Source organism: Perna viridis, chromosome 13 (assembly GCF_037379345.1).
Source record: "Perna viridis isolate PV_CMFRI_1.1 ecotype Kerala chromosome 13, ASM3737934v1, whole genome shotgun sequence".
Classification (NCBI taxonomy): Eukaryota; Metazoa; Mollusca; class Bivalvia; order Mytilida; family Mytilidae; genus Perna; species Perna viridis.
The window spans coordinates 33,904,201-33,921,826 of NC_142457.1; the positions used below are offsets into that span (position 1 = coordinate 33,904,201).

Genomic DNA, 17,626 nt, shown 5'->3' on the forward strand with positions numbered 1-17,626 from the left:
TGCTATTCTAACCACTTTTAAGCAAAAAAATGTTACTTCTTTAGCTTATAACAAATAAAATGGACAACCGAACAAACTTTTTCTGTGCAAATAAGTATTGCAATGTAGAAAAGAAAGTGAAAACAAGCCTATTAGTACCCAGTATTAAGTTCTGGGAAAACTCCATGATTTTCTATACTTTCATCCTCATATGGTCTTTGTGGGGTTTGAAAACCAATGATTAGATAAAAAACATCAAATAAATACTTTTGTCAGTGCCCAGATTGTGAAAAAATATCTGCGTCTTTATGTGTTTTCTCCTTTTTGCCATATATATAGCATTTTTCATTATATGAATGCATGTAGTAGAACACAAGGCAGAATTATCTCCAATCTGGGGAAACAAACCAAGTATTAAATTTGCTCTAAAATCAATATCCCATGTTCAATTTTAATAAATCTTGTATTGTTTGATGCCATACAAATAAAGCTTTCAAAAGATCACAAGACATACACCATTTAAAAGTCCCCTTTTCCTTAATGATTATGGCAAGTTTTTGGAAAACCCTACATTTGAAAAAATAGGATTTTCACCATATTAACCAAAAATTTCTTATTCTTGTGTAGGTTAAGGTTCACTGAGTAAGACAATGTAGTTTGTGTCAAGAAATTTAATTGTATAGTGCAAATAAGTCCTTAACAAACAAATTTTCTTAAGTTTCATCATTTCAAATGCAACGTCTTAGAAGATATTCTTGTATCTTCATGTGATATGTGCTATTCTAACCTCTTTTAAGTAAAAATGTCGCTTCTTTAGCTTAAAATAAATAAATTGGATAACCAAACAAATTTTTACAGTGAAAATAAGTATTGCAATGCAGATAAAAAAGTCAAAGTTTTCATTTCCTCTTTTGTCTACTCCGGACTTTTTATTATTTTTTTTTTTTTACGTTTCGAGAAAAGCAGAGGATGCTTACTCTACCGGTGCACCAAGTCCATGCTCCAAGTTTTTAGTGGAGTCCGAGTTGCTCATTTGCTTTTGTTACTTTGTTAATCCGTAGCAGGAGATTTCGACTTTACTCAGAATTCCGAGCTTTAATTTTGGAATTCCGAATGTATTATTCGAAAATCTGTACTTAATTTCAGAAATAGTTTGGAAAGTGAGGATTTAGGCATTTTTTCACTCAGAATGTGTTTGGAAAATATGGACTTGGAATTTTTTTCACTCGGAAAATGTTTGGAAAATAGGGACTTGGAATTTTTTTCACAAGGAAAACAATCGGAAAGTTGGACTTAAGAATCTTTTTTTCCAATTAAAGTATAATAGAAAAGCTGGATTTAGAATGTTTCCTCTAAAATGGTTTAAACAAGACTCCATATATCAAATTGTACAGTATAATTTGTAAAGTTTATTGCAATAGAAACATAGCATGTATAATGGTTTGAAAAAAATTCTACATTTATGCTCAAGGGTCTCAACTAATACAATTTCAAAGGTTCTCAATCAATACTACAGTACATGTATCTACATTTGTGTTTTAGATCACAGTATTAAGCTTAAAACACATGGAGTAGCATCCACATTATACAAGGACATTAATCTGGTTTCAATTCTTCTGACAAAACTGTAAACAACTCATCTGAAATCAAAAATTAGACCAGATATACAATGTACCCTTGTTTAAGTCCTGATTGCCCAGTGATACATGAATGATAATGTACATGTACATAGGTAGTATTATAAAAATCATTTGAAGTTTAATATATTGACTGATTACATAAAGAAAGTTATTTTTCATCTTTTTTTTCTACATGTGTATGACAGTGACATCACAAACTTATTAAATGCTAACTTATTGTATTTTGAAGTTATAAGGATGTAATACTCTTTTAGTTTACACAACCTCAAAACCAGTTGTGTGCATCACATAATTGAGGATATTACTGCACAGACAGGCATTCCTGAATTACTACCATTTTATTTAAATTTACACACTTTACCTTAAGGGTAATTAAAGAAATATTCAGTATTGTATACCCATCACGCTCCAGAATTTACATGGGAAAATGCCAACATCTTTCTTTAGAATGCATGAAATATATACCACACATGTGTACCTTACCACTTCCATAATTAGTTAACCTGTTTTGATAATGACCAGTATTATTTAAGTAATCAAATTAATTTAGCACACTGGACAATAACAGTCTGCAACTCACCATTGATTATCTTTTTTAGTACAATTACACTTTTTTTTATTTGATTTTTAAATATAAGGTAACCAAGTTGCGCGAGCAAAAAAGTGACAATATTCTACCATACTTAAGTGCATCAAATATTTGCAAAGAACTTTTTATGACTTTTCAAATAAAAAAAATCAATCACAACTTGTTTTTTAACAATATTAATAAAGAGATAGCCTTTAAAAGTAGTCATTTTCTAAAAAATTGGTCTATTTTTAAAAATTCATGTCTGACATGCCTCCCCCTTTTTCTTGATCACATGTCAAAAACCCTAAATCTTTAAATTTTCACAAAAGGTGATATATTTGGCTTTAAATTTGTAAATACAGTGTTTTCACAATAAAACATGACAAGTAAAGGGCACCTAAAGCAAAAAAAGTACTCAAAAATGGATTTTCCATGTTGACATAGGGAAATGCTTATATGTCCTTAACCGCAGTAATGAAAGTGAGTTTTTCCTCATTTCTAATCGAATTTTTGCTCAAATTTACACAAAACTTGATTTCAAGTGCTGATTACCACCATATTTAGGTAAATATAGCCCTCAAAGTTAAATATTTGATATTTTTACTAAATTTTCTACACTTTTCACAAGATAGGACATAAAATGCAGCCAAAAAGACCAATTTTCCATAATTTGGACCTATAACTTAAGAAAATGCATATTTTGAAGGATTTTTGTAGTGTATTCCTCTCATAGCATAGTTTACAAGATCTTCAAGTAGTTTAAAGCTATTCCAAGAAACTTTTCATTTTGCCATGGCCTCAGCTTAAGGCTAGAAACCACTAATTCCACTTCCCATAGGCTTCTATGCTAATTTCACAATATTCAAAGGCTTCTCTGGACTTTACCTTAACTTTAACCTGCAGAGGACTATATATCAGCATGATTCTACATATGTCAGCTCACAATCCTCAGAATGGCATGTGGGGTTAGCAGACTTGCAGTGCAGTACTGGTCACTGGAAGTGAAGTGTCTATAAATAGCATGGGAAATCCCAGTGTTTTCACAAGATAGGTGTATATTTAGAAATCATTATGGAGATTATGCTTCACATTACAAGAAGCAAAGTGCACCTATAAAATGTACAGAAATGTTTTTCCTTTCAGAAACTGTTTAAATTTTTTAAATGAGATGAGAACTTTTTTCACAGCACTTTGAGGAACAGGGGTAATTTCTGCGTAGGACTATTTTTGCGTACGTTCCAAATGCTCATTGGTTGAATTGGTGGTCTGTAACCTAAAGGTTCCCCAATACACTAACAAAAAAAGTCATGTCCCAGAAGTAATAAAAGGTGACTGTCCTTACGCCGAAAATATGTCATATCCTTCAATCAAACAAATGGGTTAAGATTATGTTTCAGTAGAAATAAATTCATCTTTTCTGATAGTTTTCAAGTTTTTTTTTAATTTGTTTTAATTATTTAAAGAAGTGAATGGTATGTTTATAAAAACTTCTGGAAACACATGGATGTACGTATGTGTATTTCCACTGTTGTTGTTGTCAAGAACCTAACCGCCTCGGAAAAACTATAATTCCGATTATATTATCAAAATCGCAGCATAGCTTTTCCAAGATAGGAAAGGCAATAATTTTCTGTTTGGAATTTGCAGCTGTCATCTGAACTTTGTTTATGTCAAATGTAAAATATTCCCACTATCGGTGGAGAACTGTAATATTTCCGGCATCTGTACAGATTGAAACTAAAATTGATGTTGCTAGAGATGCCCTTAAGGGATAAAAAATGTAAAGTATTGCAAAGTGCTGTACAGTTATTGACCATTTTGAGAGTGAGAGGAAAGGGGGTTATGGGGTTTGATTTTTTTTTTGGGGGGGGGGAATGTTCAAGTTATTCATTTATTGAAAAAAATTCCCCATATATTCACAAGGCAGTTTTTTTTAAATAGAAATATTGATTTTGCTCGCTGCTTAAATGTTAAGAAAAATACTGAACTTGCAGAAAAAAAATTCATCCGGGTCGACCCCCCCCCCCATCATTGTAATGTCCTTTAATATTTTTTACGAATCTCGCACAGACGGTACATATATGGTAAAGCTCATGATGCTCGCTGGTTTAGGCAATGCCTACCGAATATTAGAATTTGAATTTGATTTTGTGAAAAACTTCATGAACTTGACGAAGTTCGGGCGTGCTATAAATTAACCTGTGACTCTGTACACAGACAATCACAGTACAGTAACCGTGTGTGGTTTTAATTTGTTGACACCTCCGTCAAAACTCCGCTTCAAGCATCATGGTAATATTGTATATTTCTCTTCTTAGTATATAACTTCGCTTCTTCTTCGACGGATACCTACCAAGATATCATTGTTTTCTCGTTGCACTTCGATTTCAAGCATTCCGCTGTTGATCGTATTTACATACGGGCAGTTTCAAGATACGACGAAAATCGTAAATTTAAAATGAAACTGAATTTAAATAGTTTGAAAAGAGTATTTGAATGATTTAATTAAAAAACGTGATTTTAAGAAATTATTTCTCAAGTGAAGTATAAAATTAAAAAAAAAAGAGGTCATTTTATTGTCGACGAAGTCCTTTATGTAGCTCGATTTTGATTGGCAGATATTCCCGGTTCTACTTAAATACGACTGCATACGCCTGTCAGGTTAAAATACGCCTGTGGGAGAACAGCATACGTCTGTAGCATTAACATTGTGTTTTCTGTGGAAATAATATTATATTGGCTTGGTAAGATGTATTTTGTTCAAATAAATTATCTTTCGGCAAATTATTTGTTGATGGGATGTAGAACTAGCCGATGTAAATAACAATCTGACAGGCGTTCGACATTCGTGATTGCGCATGTGTAATTGTGTATTGAAATAAAATATGTGGACATGTGGTTTACAAAGTTGACAAAAACAAGCCGCCATGATACATGTATAATGCACACACTTCGATCATTCGAACTAGGGGAAAAAAGTCGAGAAATATATGATGATAAAAGTCGACATGTTTGTTTATAAAACAACATTCTGACCTTTGAAATGTCGACAAGACAAGTTTTAACCAATTATTCTGACTTATTTTGAAAAAAAACAACTCGGGTGTACCCTATGAGCTTCCATAACTAATCGTGTGTAATCTGTGGTTATACCAGGAAGTAAAAAGATAACATTCCGTACTAAACCAACAGGGCGTTTTCCTCTCTGACGTTCAAATAAGTTAACTTCGTGCTAATTGGGAATACTGACCAGTAAAGAGTAAGATTTACTTTTCCATTCAGCTTTTACTTCAGTTCATTGTACCATCTTCTTGTATTTTCCGTGCTTTATTATTTCATAATGGTTGATAAATATGTCAAGGGTCAAACTTTAAGACTAAGACTAGTCTGTTTTTTTTTTTGTTTGTTTTTTTGTTTGTTTTGTTTGTTTTGTTTGTTTGGTTTTTTTTTTTTTTTGAAATATCGAAACAGAATGAGGTCTGCCTCAATACAATGTACACAAATCCATATATAACAAGTATTAATACATGTATATTCAAGTACCAATCCACGTAGAATTCAGACACTGCCAATGGTAGAGGTGATTCATGCTGTAGAATCAAAGTACTCATGTACTGAATCAATTTATATCAATCGTTTTAGCGCCTCAAATATTCGTCGTATTCCAAAAATATGGAATAAAAGGAAAGTACGGGAATCGAATTCAAACGTATCTTAACATAAGCTTATTATAAGCTTATTATTATAAATGGTTAATATTAAACTCATCGTTTTATTTTTCTTAAATTCACCATTCTGATTATGAGGGACATTTAAAAACACACACACCAAAATACATTATAATGCATCATAGTAGCGTGCCAGTTTGCGTAATGTTCGGGTTCGATATATGTTTACATGGAACACTCCGATATAGCCCATAATTGAACTACAAACTACTAGTTGACCATTCCCAATTTTAAATTTTCAGGTCGAAATTCAGTTTATCGACCTCCAGGTCAAAACTGTCTGTTAAATAATTCAAATTTAAGGAGGTAGACATAGGGTAAAGGACATAACTCTTACAAATCATTATAACGTTTGTATTCAGCATTTGACATCAATATCATGTAAGCATCAAGTAACTTGGACTGATTTCATTATGTTTCAAATGAAAGCGTTATATGCTTTGGTGAAATCGAATATGATGTAACCATATCACTGATTTCAAGAGGCGTCCCCTACCCCAGCTCTACCTCCTTAAGCCACAAATCATTGAAATAAATCATATCCTTAGAAACGTGTTACACTCAACTATCTTCATTTCTCAGTTGATAAGGTTCATAGCTCAAGTGCTACAAGTTGTTTCATAGACACCTATGTGTCATGTGAAAGCGCTTAGTTTCTGGGCACCTAGTACAGAGACACGTACATTAACATAAACGATAAAGTATTATAATACTATCACAGGGGATTGGTCCTACTCCCAAATATGCAGTCCGAATAGTATATAACAAGAAAACGGGAATCCCAGATTTTGGGGTAACTCGCTTCAACTCAACCACCCCCCACCCCGAATAAAATCAAATATATTTATAACTTATTACTGCCCTGCAAACAACCTAATAAATCACCACCAAATACTTCTTAATATATAGAGTCGGGCTGCATATTTCATAGTGTGAGCAAGCCCCTGTGATATAATTTCACCAATCATGGCCAAAATAGCAAAACAGAATGATTAATATTGCAAAAAGCAATAATATTAGACCAAAATATGGCACAATTTCCAAGAAGTGCATTATCGAAATTCATATGCCATCGTCTATGCAAAGTTTCATTTTTATTTGCCATCTCGTAGCTTCCGTTGTCATGAGGCGGTAACCGTAATAAAAATATATTTATGATACAGTGAATGATACGTCAGGATGGTTTTGGGGGTTATGGTACCTTTTTGTAACAAAAATGGTCAAACGATGAGCGACAAATAAAAGCATAGCATTCCTTTCTTTATAATGTTTTTTGACTGGAACCACTGCCTCAAGGCCTGCATAAGACAGTTTTCCCAATTAGTACTCGGCATTCTTTTTATTATTCTTTTTTCTATGATTGAAGACTATTTACAATCTCGCTGGGTTTTCATTTCTAGTTAAACATCAAATGGTTTATTATGCGTTTAAAAATGAATAGGTAACTTGAATATATTCGTATGTAGTTCCCTTTTTACCTTTAAATGTGGCTATTGTTAACTTATTCATTATTCTTATGTACGTTTAACTGAGCCACTTCACAACGTATATTATTTTCAAATAGTTTTTCCTTCCAACCCAAAACACAATTAATTGTTTTAACGAAGAGTCAGCGACCTATATACATGTATGTAGAATGTAAGACCAGAACTATGACTGGCTAAAATATTCTGACGGAAGTAGACGATTACACAAGTGCTCCGTCCATCATTGGCATAGCCTAAAATCCTATCAATTATAATGATTATTGGGACATGTTTCAATTTCTATATTAAATTAATGGATCTGCTTTGATTAGTTCTGTTATATTTCATTTCTTTCGATTTCGTTCTTCGTTTCGTTTGATGTTATATTGAGTTTGTTTCGGACTTTACAAGTACTTCTGATACTCTGTATTATGATTGAACCAGGAAGCTTGAACACAAACTGCAACAAGTAGCTATCTTACCGTGACTCAATGTCACATTGTTTAGCAAACTATAACAAAATGTTTCCTATAGAAATTTATAGTTAATTAGTGACAAGAGGTGTCAAGTGGGGACAAGAAAGGTCAAGAATTCGAGAAATTAAAGCGACGTTTTTTTTTCATTTAAAGGCCAAATAAAGTAACATAGGACAAAAATGAGATAATTATTGAAAAAAATGAGTTAATTATTTTTAGGAAAATTTAGAAAAAAACGGAAGTCAACTGATACAAATTTAAAATAAAAAAAATCTTTTCTCAATTTGACCAATGAACAGTTTGAATAAATTAGATACTACAATTCATAAAGAAACTATATCTTTATATGTTAGATTTGATTTGATGTATTTTCAAATTGATAAAAGTATGGAAACATGTTTTATGTGAAATAACAAACAGGAAATTATTTGGAAACAATATTCAATGGTATGATTAAAAGAAAAGGTTATTTTTTTCTTTAACCGAAGAAAAACATAGCAAAATGCATTGTTATAAAAGAAACTAGTTCAAAATATATGATAAAATGGGTTATTCTCTAGAGAGATATGAAAACTGCAAAAATAATACCAAGTTGAGCAATATGTTTTATTCTAAAAAATGAGACAATTGAATCTTTATAACATATTTTGAAGTCAGTTTTCCTGTTACTTTATTGATTTATCTCTTTCTTTTTTATTATTTTTCTTTAATGAAAAAAATCCTCCTTATACTACTATCATTTTGGAAATATTTCTAACAACCTTTTTTATCTTCACATTTTTACCTGAAAAATATTCTTTTCCTGGTTTTTAAAGACAATATTTTCCTATTTTTTTTATTCTTTTATTTATTTATTTATTTATTTATTTATTTATTTTTTTTGCTTTAAATCAAACACATAAATAAACAATTGTATGTCTCTGTTTAAATAAAAACAAAAATTTCTTTGCGCTATTCCACTTGTTGTTTCTTGTCGCTTTTTGTCACCTCTTGTCGCCAATTAGTGAGACCCGCAGACTTACGTCATCATTGAAACAGAAACTCCGCGTCTGTCTGAAAGGTGTAGGACCACCGGTAATTTAAATCCCTGACGGTGTTGCATGTCTGTAAGTCATACAAACATATTGTCCCTCAATAACTGTGTTGATTTTCAAACGATATATACGGTTGTGCCAAGTTAAGACATGACAGTAATTCCTGTTGTGATTCGGTGCAGGAGATATATTTTTGTTTTGACCACCACCGATCCCGAAAGGGATGACACATGCAAGTACTTAAATTCGAGATTCCAGAGAGGTTTAACCTTACTCCTACAACGTTAGAAGTTGGAATTCCGTTCCCCCATACCCCAACTCTTAGGATGGCACCAAGTCAGAAAATAGCTTGCCAACTCCAGCATTGCTGGAGTAGGTTTAACCTTTGAAATTACAACTTTGGATTTTTTTAACGGAAAACAAGGGCTTAATATACATGTACGCACAGTCGTTTGAATATAAGTGACAAATAGCAAAAAAGAGTCAAATATTGCTATTTGTCGCTACAATTCAAACGACTGATGAGCGTATCTGCTAAGTTAGGTCAAGAGGCTTAGTATTTTGACCACTGCGCTCCATGAGGGTTAACCCACTGTATGAATAGTAATCAAGGAAACCAAGGTTCTAGCAGAAATCAAAAGAAAGTAATCCAGTGAGAAAGATAAAACATAGAAAACAGACATAAAAAAGAACATGAAGTACATGTCACTAAAATAATACATACAAAGTAGGTTAAGTGTCCTCTGCTTTTCTAGAAACACAGACCGAGTTGCTCATAAAAAGTCCAGGGTAGTTGAAAGTTGAAAGGTTTATATAAACTTATTCTAAAGTCAATAAAAAAAAAATGGTAATAAGCTGAATCCACCAATGTCAAAAGAAAAAAATATCCTCAGTGCCAAATCACAAAATAATAGTTCAAGCTACGTTTCGCAGCACAGCTGTATGTAACTGATTTTAACCTGTATGAAATGTGTAAACTCATTCAAAAGTCAATAAAAATACATTTTGTAACAAGCCTTATCCATTTTTGGATTCGACCCTGGAGAAATTTTTTTGCTTTGACCACCACCGTCAAAACAAAAAAATAGAACCAATGCCAAATCCCAAAAAGTGATTATACTAAGCTATATATAATTGATTTTAAGAGAATTGTCTCCTGGACTAAAATTAAAATTCATAGTTTTGTCTTTATATTGCAGAAAAATGGCATCATTCATCGACAAAAAAATTCAACTTGACTGTGAAGAACACAAGCAAAGATATCAATATTACTGTAGGTCTCATGACTCTGTTATTTGTCAAAAATGTCGACTGGAGTCCCATAAAAAGTGTAAAGACACTTTAGATATAGAAGATGTCATCCGTGAAGTAAAATCATCTGCAGTTTTCGAGGATTTATGGACCAATATAAAAACAAATCATGAAGCTGTCTTGAATGCAATCATTGACAGGGAAGAAAATGTGAAAAAACTACAGAAAAAGAAGGAAAAACTATCAACTGAGGTAAAAGAAAAAACACAAAATCTTATTGATCAAATTAAGAAACTAGAAAACAAAACACTATCAGAGTTAGAGTCAGTTGTAAATGAAAATATAAATGAAATCAAAGCCACCACAAAAATCCTGGAATCAAATAAAAGAAAACTTGGTGAATTATTGGAACAGGAAGAACTCATTAAGAACCATGTATCAAATTTCGAAACATTCATTGCCACAAAACAAATGGAGAGAGAAGTCCAAGAATCAGAAGAAATCTTACATAAATTATCTGAAAAAGGAGCCATGGATAATACAGACATAGAAATGAATGAAAACATCACAGCAGACGACACAATTTTTGGAATAAAAACTCTGTGTGACATTAAAGTATCAAAAGAAAAAAATACAACATCCATAGACATAAACAAACCAAACGTAGGTCAGGCAGAGGTGAAGACAAGATTCCCCAGACAACTGACACTTAAACAACAGTTTACAGTAGATCAAGGTTGGTGGACTGGTTGTTGTACGCTGCCTAATGGACTCCTGGTGTTGACTGATTGGGAGAATGGTGTAGTAAACATACTACACAGTAATGGTCAACACAAATCATCAGTCAGATTTAATGGAGGAAGAGGAGCAGTATACGATGTAACAGTCATCAATGAGAACCATGTTGCTGTTTCTAATCCTGTCCCAGAAACAATCTCCATCATAGATGTAGACAGGAGTAAAATCATTAAAACACTTCAGATAAAGAGTCAAGTCTATGGAATTACACATAGTGATGGACATTTATACTTCTGTGTACCTCAGGTAGGAATCCGAAAAATTAATATAGATACAGAAAAAATAGACAAACTCCATGATGACCAGACTGTTGTTTATGATTCATATATAGACACAGATGGCAACAGAATATGTTATACCTGTCCTTACTACAACAACAACACAGTTACTGTCTTAGATTCTGACCTCAGAGTTATCTTCACATTCAAGGATCACAATACAATGTCAGAGCCTTTTGGAATATCAATGGATGAACACCAGAATATTTTTGTGTGTAATCATTACAAATATAATTTATTACTAATTTCAAGGGATGGAGATAAACATGAAGTTGTAGTCAGTGGAGATGATGAGTTGTTTGGCCCTCGGTGTGTACATTATGATAAAGTGAATCATCATCTCACTGTTGTTGATTACAATAAGGTGGTCAGGATATTTACTGTATATTGACTTTTGATGGAGAACCATCACTGAGATAAACAAATTATTGAGATTAATTCAATTTCAACTTCAAGGTAAGAAAACATGTTTTATTGTTTTACATGTATACTCGAATTCACCTCAGTCTGTTTGCAGTTTTTTAATTATCTTTTAAATTACTCATAAGTTCCTTTAAAGAAGTTGGCATTTAATTCATGTCGTTCTGTACTACAACTTTCATACAATTATTTCTCGTTCTTACCTCCGAGATCGAAATATTTCCATATTTATTTTTTATGAGAATTTTGCACTCAGCGTATTGTCTATCCGCCATCTTTTTTCTATGGATGTTTTGAAATGTTCCCTATAATCTCACAATTGAAGAGCTGAAATACCATGATTTCCCGCCATATTTCTGGTTCCCTGCCAATTGAATACTATATGTGGTGAGTTTCATATTAGGTACCAGTTGTAACATTTTCATTCGGAACTTCGGTTTTTCTTTCATTAAATGTAAATAGCAGAAATATGACGGGAAATCATGGTATTTCAGCTCTGCAATTGTGAGATAATATGGATGGCAGATAAACAATACCTTCAGTGCAAAATTCTCATAAAAAATAAATTATTAAATATTTGTTTACATGTAGGGTTTGTTTTTCTAAAGTAATTTTAATAATATCAGACATTTCCACCTTTTTCTTAATTGTCAGACATAAATAAACATAAATTTGTTCATATGATAATTAACTTGATAAAAAGAAAAGATACATGATTTAATTTTTGGCATAAGATTTACAAAAATATGATAATTATTAACTTATTAAAAGTTTCAAATAGTACAGAAAATTCATATTGAGTACAGTGTAAAATAAATTTAATTTACATTTTTTATCAATCAGAGTTGGCCTTCATCAAGATTGTCAAATACATGTACATGTATCTACATGTAGATGTGTCATCATTGAAAATAATGTTTGCCTTTTGTTGTATATATTTGCATTTTCATGTTTCTAAATAAATGAAATTTTCTCATTTGAAAACTGAAAATAATTAAAATCAAAAATTTTAATACTAGTATTACTTTGTGTAAATATCTAACACCATACATGTACCACATCAAGATATGAATGTGGTAAAAGATAAGTACATGTACATGTATTAGTGATTTATTCATACCCAGTATTTACATGTAGGCCTTTAAAAATAAATTTCTTTAAAACAATAATTAAAAAAGTACAGTCATGTAATGTACATGTAGCATTTTTTTAGTCATGATTTGAATTAATATCATAGAATTTTTTTGGCAACATGTGATATCCTTATAAGTCTTCATTGCTTCAACTAAAATCAACATATTTTTGTTAAAAGTTTTATTTATTTCATAAATTTTATTGTGTTTTTTTCTTGAAATATTAATTACATGTATATTATTGAAAGATACTACTAAGGACATTAAATTAACCACAACAGTGATTACATGTACTTGCAAATGCAATGATAAATAGAAATATCTTCAATTTATAGATTCACATTAGGTACATGTACAGCTACATGTATAAAATGTTGATTTTTAAGTCAGTTGTTGTGTAAATATATATGTACATGTATGTGTATTTGATTTTATATATTTAGCACTAACAGGGGTGTATGGAGAAATTATGAAAAAGGGGAGGGGTGCCAGGTTATTATTTGCTCATTAAGGTCCATAGATTGCAAAAATTAAAAATTATTCAAAGGGGGACTACACCCTGAACCCACCACTGTAATTATGTTAACACCTATACCTGTATTTTATAATTGGTTCAAATCTAATGTATGATTCATGTGAGGAACAATGCCAGTTTGTATTTTTATGACTAATAAGATTATAACATGTACATGTATATTTTGTTGAATGGTGCATTTATTATGATTTAGTGTTTTTTTCTTCTCTTGATGGACTAAAACAATATTAATTTATTAAACAAATTAAGATCTAAAGATAAATAAAATATGTTTAATCTATAATGATTTAATTTATCAGAAATCTTCATAACAATATCAGAATTTTTTTCTAAGAAACATGTTTTAATTTACTGACTTAATTATCTTTAATACATTTTTACTTTTTTATTTACATAAATGTAATACATTTTGTAATTAACATAATAAAAAATCTTTAAAAGAAATGATACTAAATTAGTTTCAGGGTTTGACGTTAGCTTTTATATTCACTTGTCCAGTCGGGCAAGTGACATATGTGATTCACTTGCCCAGAATTTTGTGTCACTATATAGTGTTTAAACCAGAAACCCTTGTTTAATAAGACGTGGATGGCAAGAAACTGTTCAACTATAATGCAGATGACAGTGGTTTAACATAAATTTCAGCCATCCATCATTAAACCCACGTTTTCGTTTTAATTCATAGTCAGCTTTTGTATTTTTCTGTGGAATTTCGGGGACCCCAGTTACCCCAAAACAGTCAAGTGTCCCCTGCTTGGCCATGCTTACTCCCTCGACACTTGGGGAGAACTGATTAATTGCAAGCCAAATAAATCGAAAAGCCGTCATATTTTTTGCGGGAATAAGGGGTAAAACAAGAAGCAAAGAAATTACAAGTATTCATGTGAGGAGTTTTTATTTCACATCTTTAGTTTAACAAATGGACAACAATAACTATCTTCTATAGAATTTTATTTCTCTTTTTCTCTCATATTTTCGAAGTTTTCGATACAGATTTCTTACAGTTTTCCAAAGTAAGAAATTCCATAAATAAATCGCGATGTTCAATTGGATAACAAAAATAGATGTACAATTGGACGCATCTGATTGGTCGACATTAATATCATACAATCTATTTTTGGCAAAGGGAAAATCAGAAAACTATCCAATGATAATCTAGGTCAGCAAGGTCGGGAAGAATGGCGAACTATACAGAAGTAATTTTCGATGTTTTAGAGCTGCGATGATCAGAAATAATGTAATTTGGGCACATATTTTTTTCACTTGCCCAGTCGGGCAACTTTGATGTCGTTTTTACTTGCCCCGGGCAATCGGGCAACCTTTAATGTCAAACCCTGAACAGTTTATTTAGTAAAATAATTGATTTTTTGGAAATTATTTTATATTTCTTTATTAATAAGTCTTGGTCTTCATCAAGTTGTTTTTTTTCAAATACCTGTACATGTATCTAGATGTGTCATCAGTGAAAATCTGTTCACTTCATTGTTTTTGTACATGTATATAGTTGTATTTATCATTTTCATGTTTCTATCTTTGATTTAGTCCTACTCAAATGATTTAAAAAATATTTATTTGTTATTTGTCATGAATATCATATATGTATATACATGTATATTCTTTTAAAAGACTCTTTAAAACAATGAACATGTTAGGCACTGTAAACAAATATAACTTATTGTAGTTATAAATATTATGAATGCATGTACATGTATGCATCCTTTTAATGACTCTTAAAAAACAATACTTTCAAATATTAAAATGAAACTGTAAAAGAAGTAGTATGTAAAAACATGTATTATACTTTATTTTTATTTTTATACAGGATTTGAATTGTTATACAAGACATTTCACCTTCAACTTTGACAACTTGTGATATCCTTGTACATGTATATTCACCTCAAATTTCATTTAAAAAAAAATAAATACATTTCTTCATGTACTGTACATTTATAAATTCTTCTGAAGTTACACGTATATTCATTTTTTTTTTCTTGAAATTTGAAATATTTTTGACTTAAAGTAAATAAACTGGAAATCACATGTATTTTCACTAATTGTAAATGCATGGAGATTTCTTCAATACTTACCGTGTGTACAGTACATCATCTATGTTTAAATGTAATTTTTATCAATATATAAATGTACATGGCATGAGTAGAATGCACATTTATTCATTTACAATATTTGTTTATTTTTTTTGTATATATATATATATATATATATATGTTTCATTTCCGTGTGTATGTACTTACAGAGTTGGATTGAGAAATTTAAAAAAGGGGGGTCCCCAAAGGGCACTCAGGTCATTATTTGCTCATTGGATATTTTTAATGAAGATATATGTAACACAAATTTTCCATCACCCCATGAACCCCCTGGATACCCACTGTAAGTTTGTTTACATCAATTATTCACAGTTCAATTCCACCAAACCAAAGTCTGACAATTGAATAGGAAATATCAAGTGACTTGTTAAAAAGGTCAGTTAGGATTTTCCCTGAGATGAATAAACCCAGTTTTTATTTTAGAACTAATGAGGCCTAACCATATGGAATTACATGTACATGTACATTGAATGGTAGAATGATTTAAAATTTATCTTCTGAAACACTAAGGACAATATTCGTGTATCTACATGTAGATGGCCAAGGCATGGTGAAGTTGGTTTTAAACATTTCGTGAATTTGGATTTTCCGATAATGGGCGAATCCAACATATGTCATGATCAATATGGATATTAATGACAAACCTAATATTTAATGTCCATCAAAGAAGTGACACATTCCAATACATTCTGTGGAATATATATTCATCTTTAGGATGCTGTCAACATGGACTCGTTCAAGAGGCTTTGCCGATTCACGGAGTCTTTAATGATGTGCTCTGCCAATATGGATTATCGCATGAAAGGCAGACTATTTGGATTCTTTTTTTTTAAGATGGAATTTTTTTCTCTAGTGAGAACTTTTATTTATGTAGAACTAAGCTATGAAAGGTTTTTCATGTATTATACATTGTGTCTTGATTATTTGTTTGAACTTGCACTTCAGCATGTTGAAGAGTGAAGTTAATAACATGTATAAAATACATGTACATATAGTGTTCATTTGTAATTATTCATTCAGTTGTAGATAATTCCAAATTTAAAAACATTATTGGTAATTGGCTAAATTGGAAAAATTGTTATGAGGCAAAACAAATATATGTCAATATTACTTGTTTTTTTTTTTATTTTAACACCACACCACAGTGCACTTGAAAAGCAAAGCATTTTGGTAAGGTGATTTATAATCTTAATGAAATGCACACAAAATTAACATTTCAAGGGCAGCTAATTCTGTCAAAAATTTATTGTTTCTTACATTCTCTTAAAAAATTATTCTAAACAAATCTATTGATGTAGAGATCAAAGTATAATCTTTTCAGATAAAGAAAGTATCCTTGAGTAAAATTGTTTTTTTCATATTTGTGGGCAATGGACATGCATTTTACCTGATTTAAAACTTATTTAATTATTTAGTTTCAATACAGATCCAGTCCAATAATATTAATTCTAAAGTACATTGTAATCCATTTTGCTTCCATGTCAATCCTGTCGATCAGTCATCAGTAATTAAATTTTGTTTCTGAGAACAAACGAGTTTGAATCATCAAGTTTTTTTTCATAGTGGGAACTTATGTTTTTTTTTTTTTTTTTTGTTTTTTTTTTTTTTTTCGTTATTTTTTTCTTTGATCTTTTTTGTATACTTTATTACACTATTTTAACAACATTTACCACTTAACTTTTTGGTAATTTTTTTAATGCTATAGAAGTTTAAGTTCTAAAGTTACTATTGCAATAACTTAATAATACATGTATGTCAATTTTGATCGTGTGTAAATTAAATATGCTTTCAATTCAAAATTACTGTGAAACATTATCAAGCCATTGCAGTCCTCCATAATTAGTCTGATTTTATTCAACTTTAGAAGAGAAGAGTTATTGTTCCTGAATTGTTTCAAGTATCCAGAATTTTACTTCTAATCCAAGCACATTTGAGATTTTTTGTGTAAATTGTCTTGTAATAGTATTCAGATTGCTGGTGTAAAAAAAATAAAACATATATTACTAAAATCTCTTTTTTGTTTGTACTGGCCTGTCTCTGGCCATTTTCAGAAGATATTCCCATGATGGGGTTAATTTTGCGCATTTCAAACACAATGGTATGACGCCATGTTATCTCTGCTTGGCTGTAACTCTAGTGTCCATGGAAGGGCTGTTAAAGTGTGGTCTTGTTGATGTTTTGTCAAGATGTGTCCAATTTATCGCTACCATCT

General features: G+C 31.0%; 1 protein-coding gene and 1 long non-coding RNA gene across 3 annotated transcripts; one reads left to right on the top strand and one right to left on the bottom strand.

Moving 5' to 3' along the window:
* Positions 1-828: 828 nt before the first annotated feature.
* Positions 829-11,922, bottom strand: LOC148600560 (uncharacterized). The gene is made up of 3 exons (XR_015917994.1): positions 11,845-11,922; positions 4,544-11,632; positions 829-1,619 (listed from the first exon to the last, which is right to left on the bottom strand). It is a non-coding gene; the product is annotated as an uncharacterized LOC148600560 (long non-coding RNA).
* LOC148600561 (uncharacterized) lies at positions 5,320-17,423 on the top strand. 2 transcript variants are annotated; one of them, XM_088558610.1, is made up of 2 exons: positions 5,320-5,449; positions 10,094-17,423. In XM_088558610.1, the coding sequence occupies exon 2, from the start codon at positions 10,098-10,100 to the stop codon at positions 11,610-11,612; it is 1,515 nt and encodes a 504-aa protein (XP_088414736.1). In that variant the 5' UTR covers positions 5,320-5,449; positions 10,094-10,097; the 3' UTR covers positions 11,613-17,423. The 2 variants fall into 2 exon arrangements, with proteins under 2 accessions (XP_088414736.1, XP_088414737.1); XM_088558611.1 differs by lacking the exon at positions 5,320-5,449 and adding an exon at positions 8,860-8,966.
* The last annotated feature ends 203 nt before the right edge of the window (positions 17,424-17,626 follow it).

What these genes read in the sequence shown, in the direction of transcription:
- LOC148600561 (XM_088558610.1), top strand. Translation starts at nt 10,098, where the DNA reads ATGGCATCATTCATCGACAAAAAAATTCAACTTGACTGTGAAGAACAC.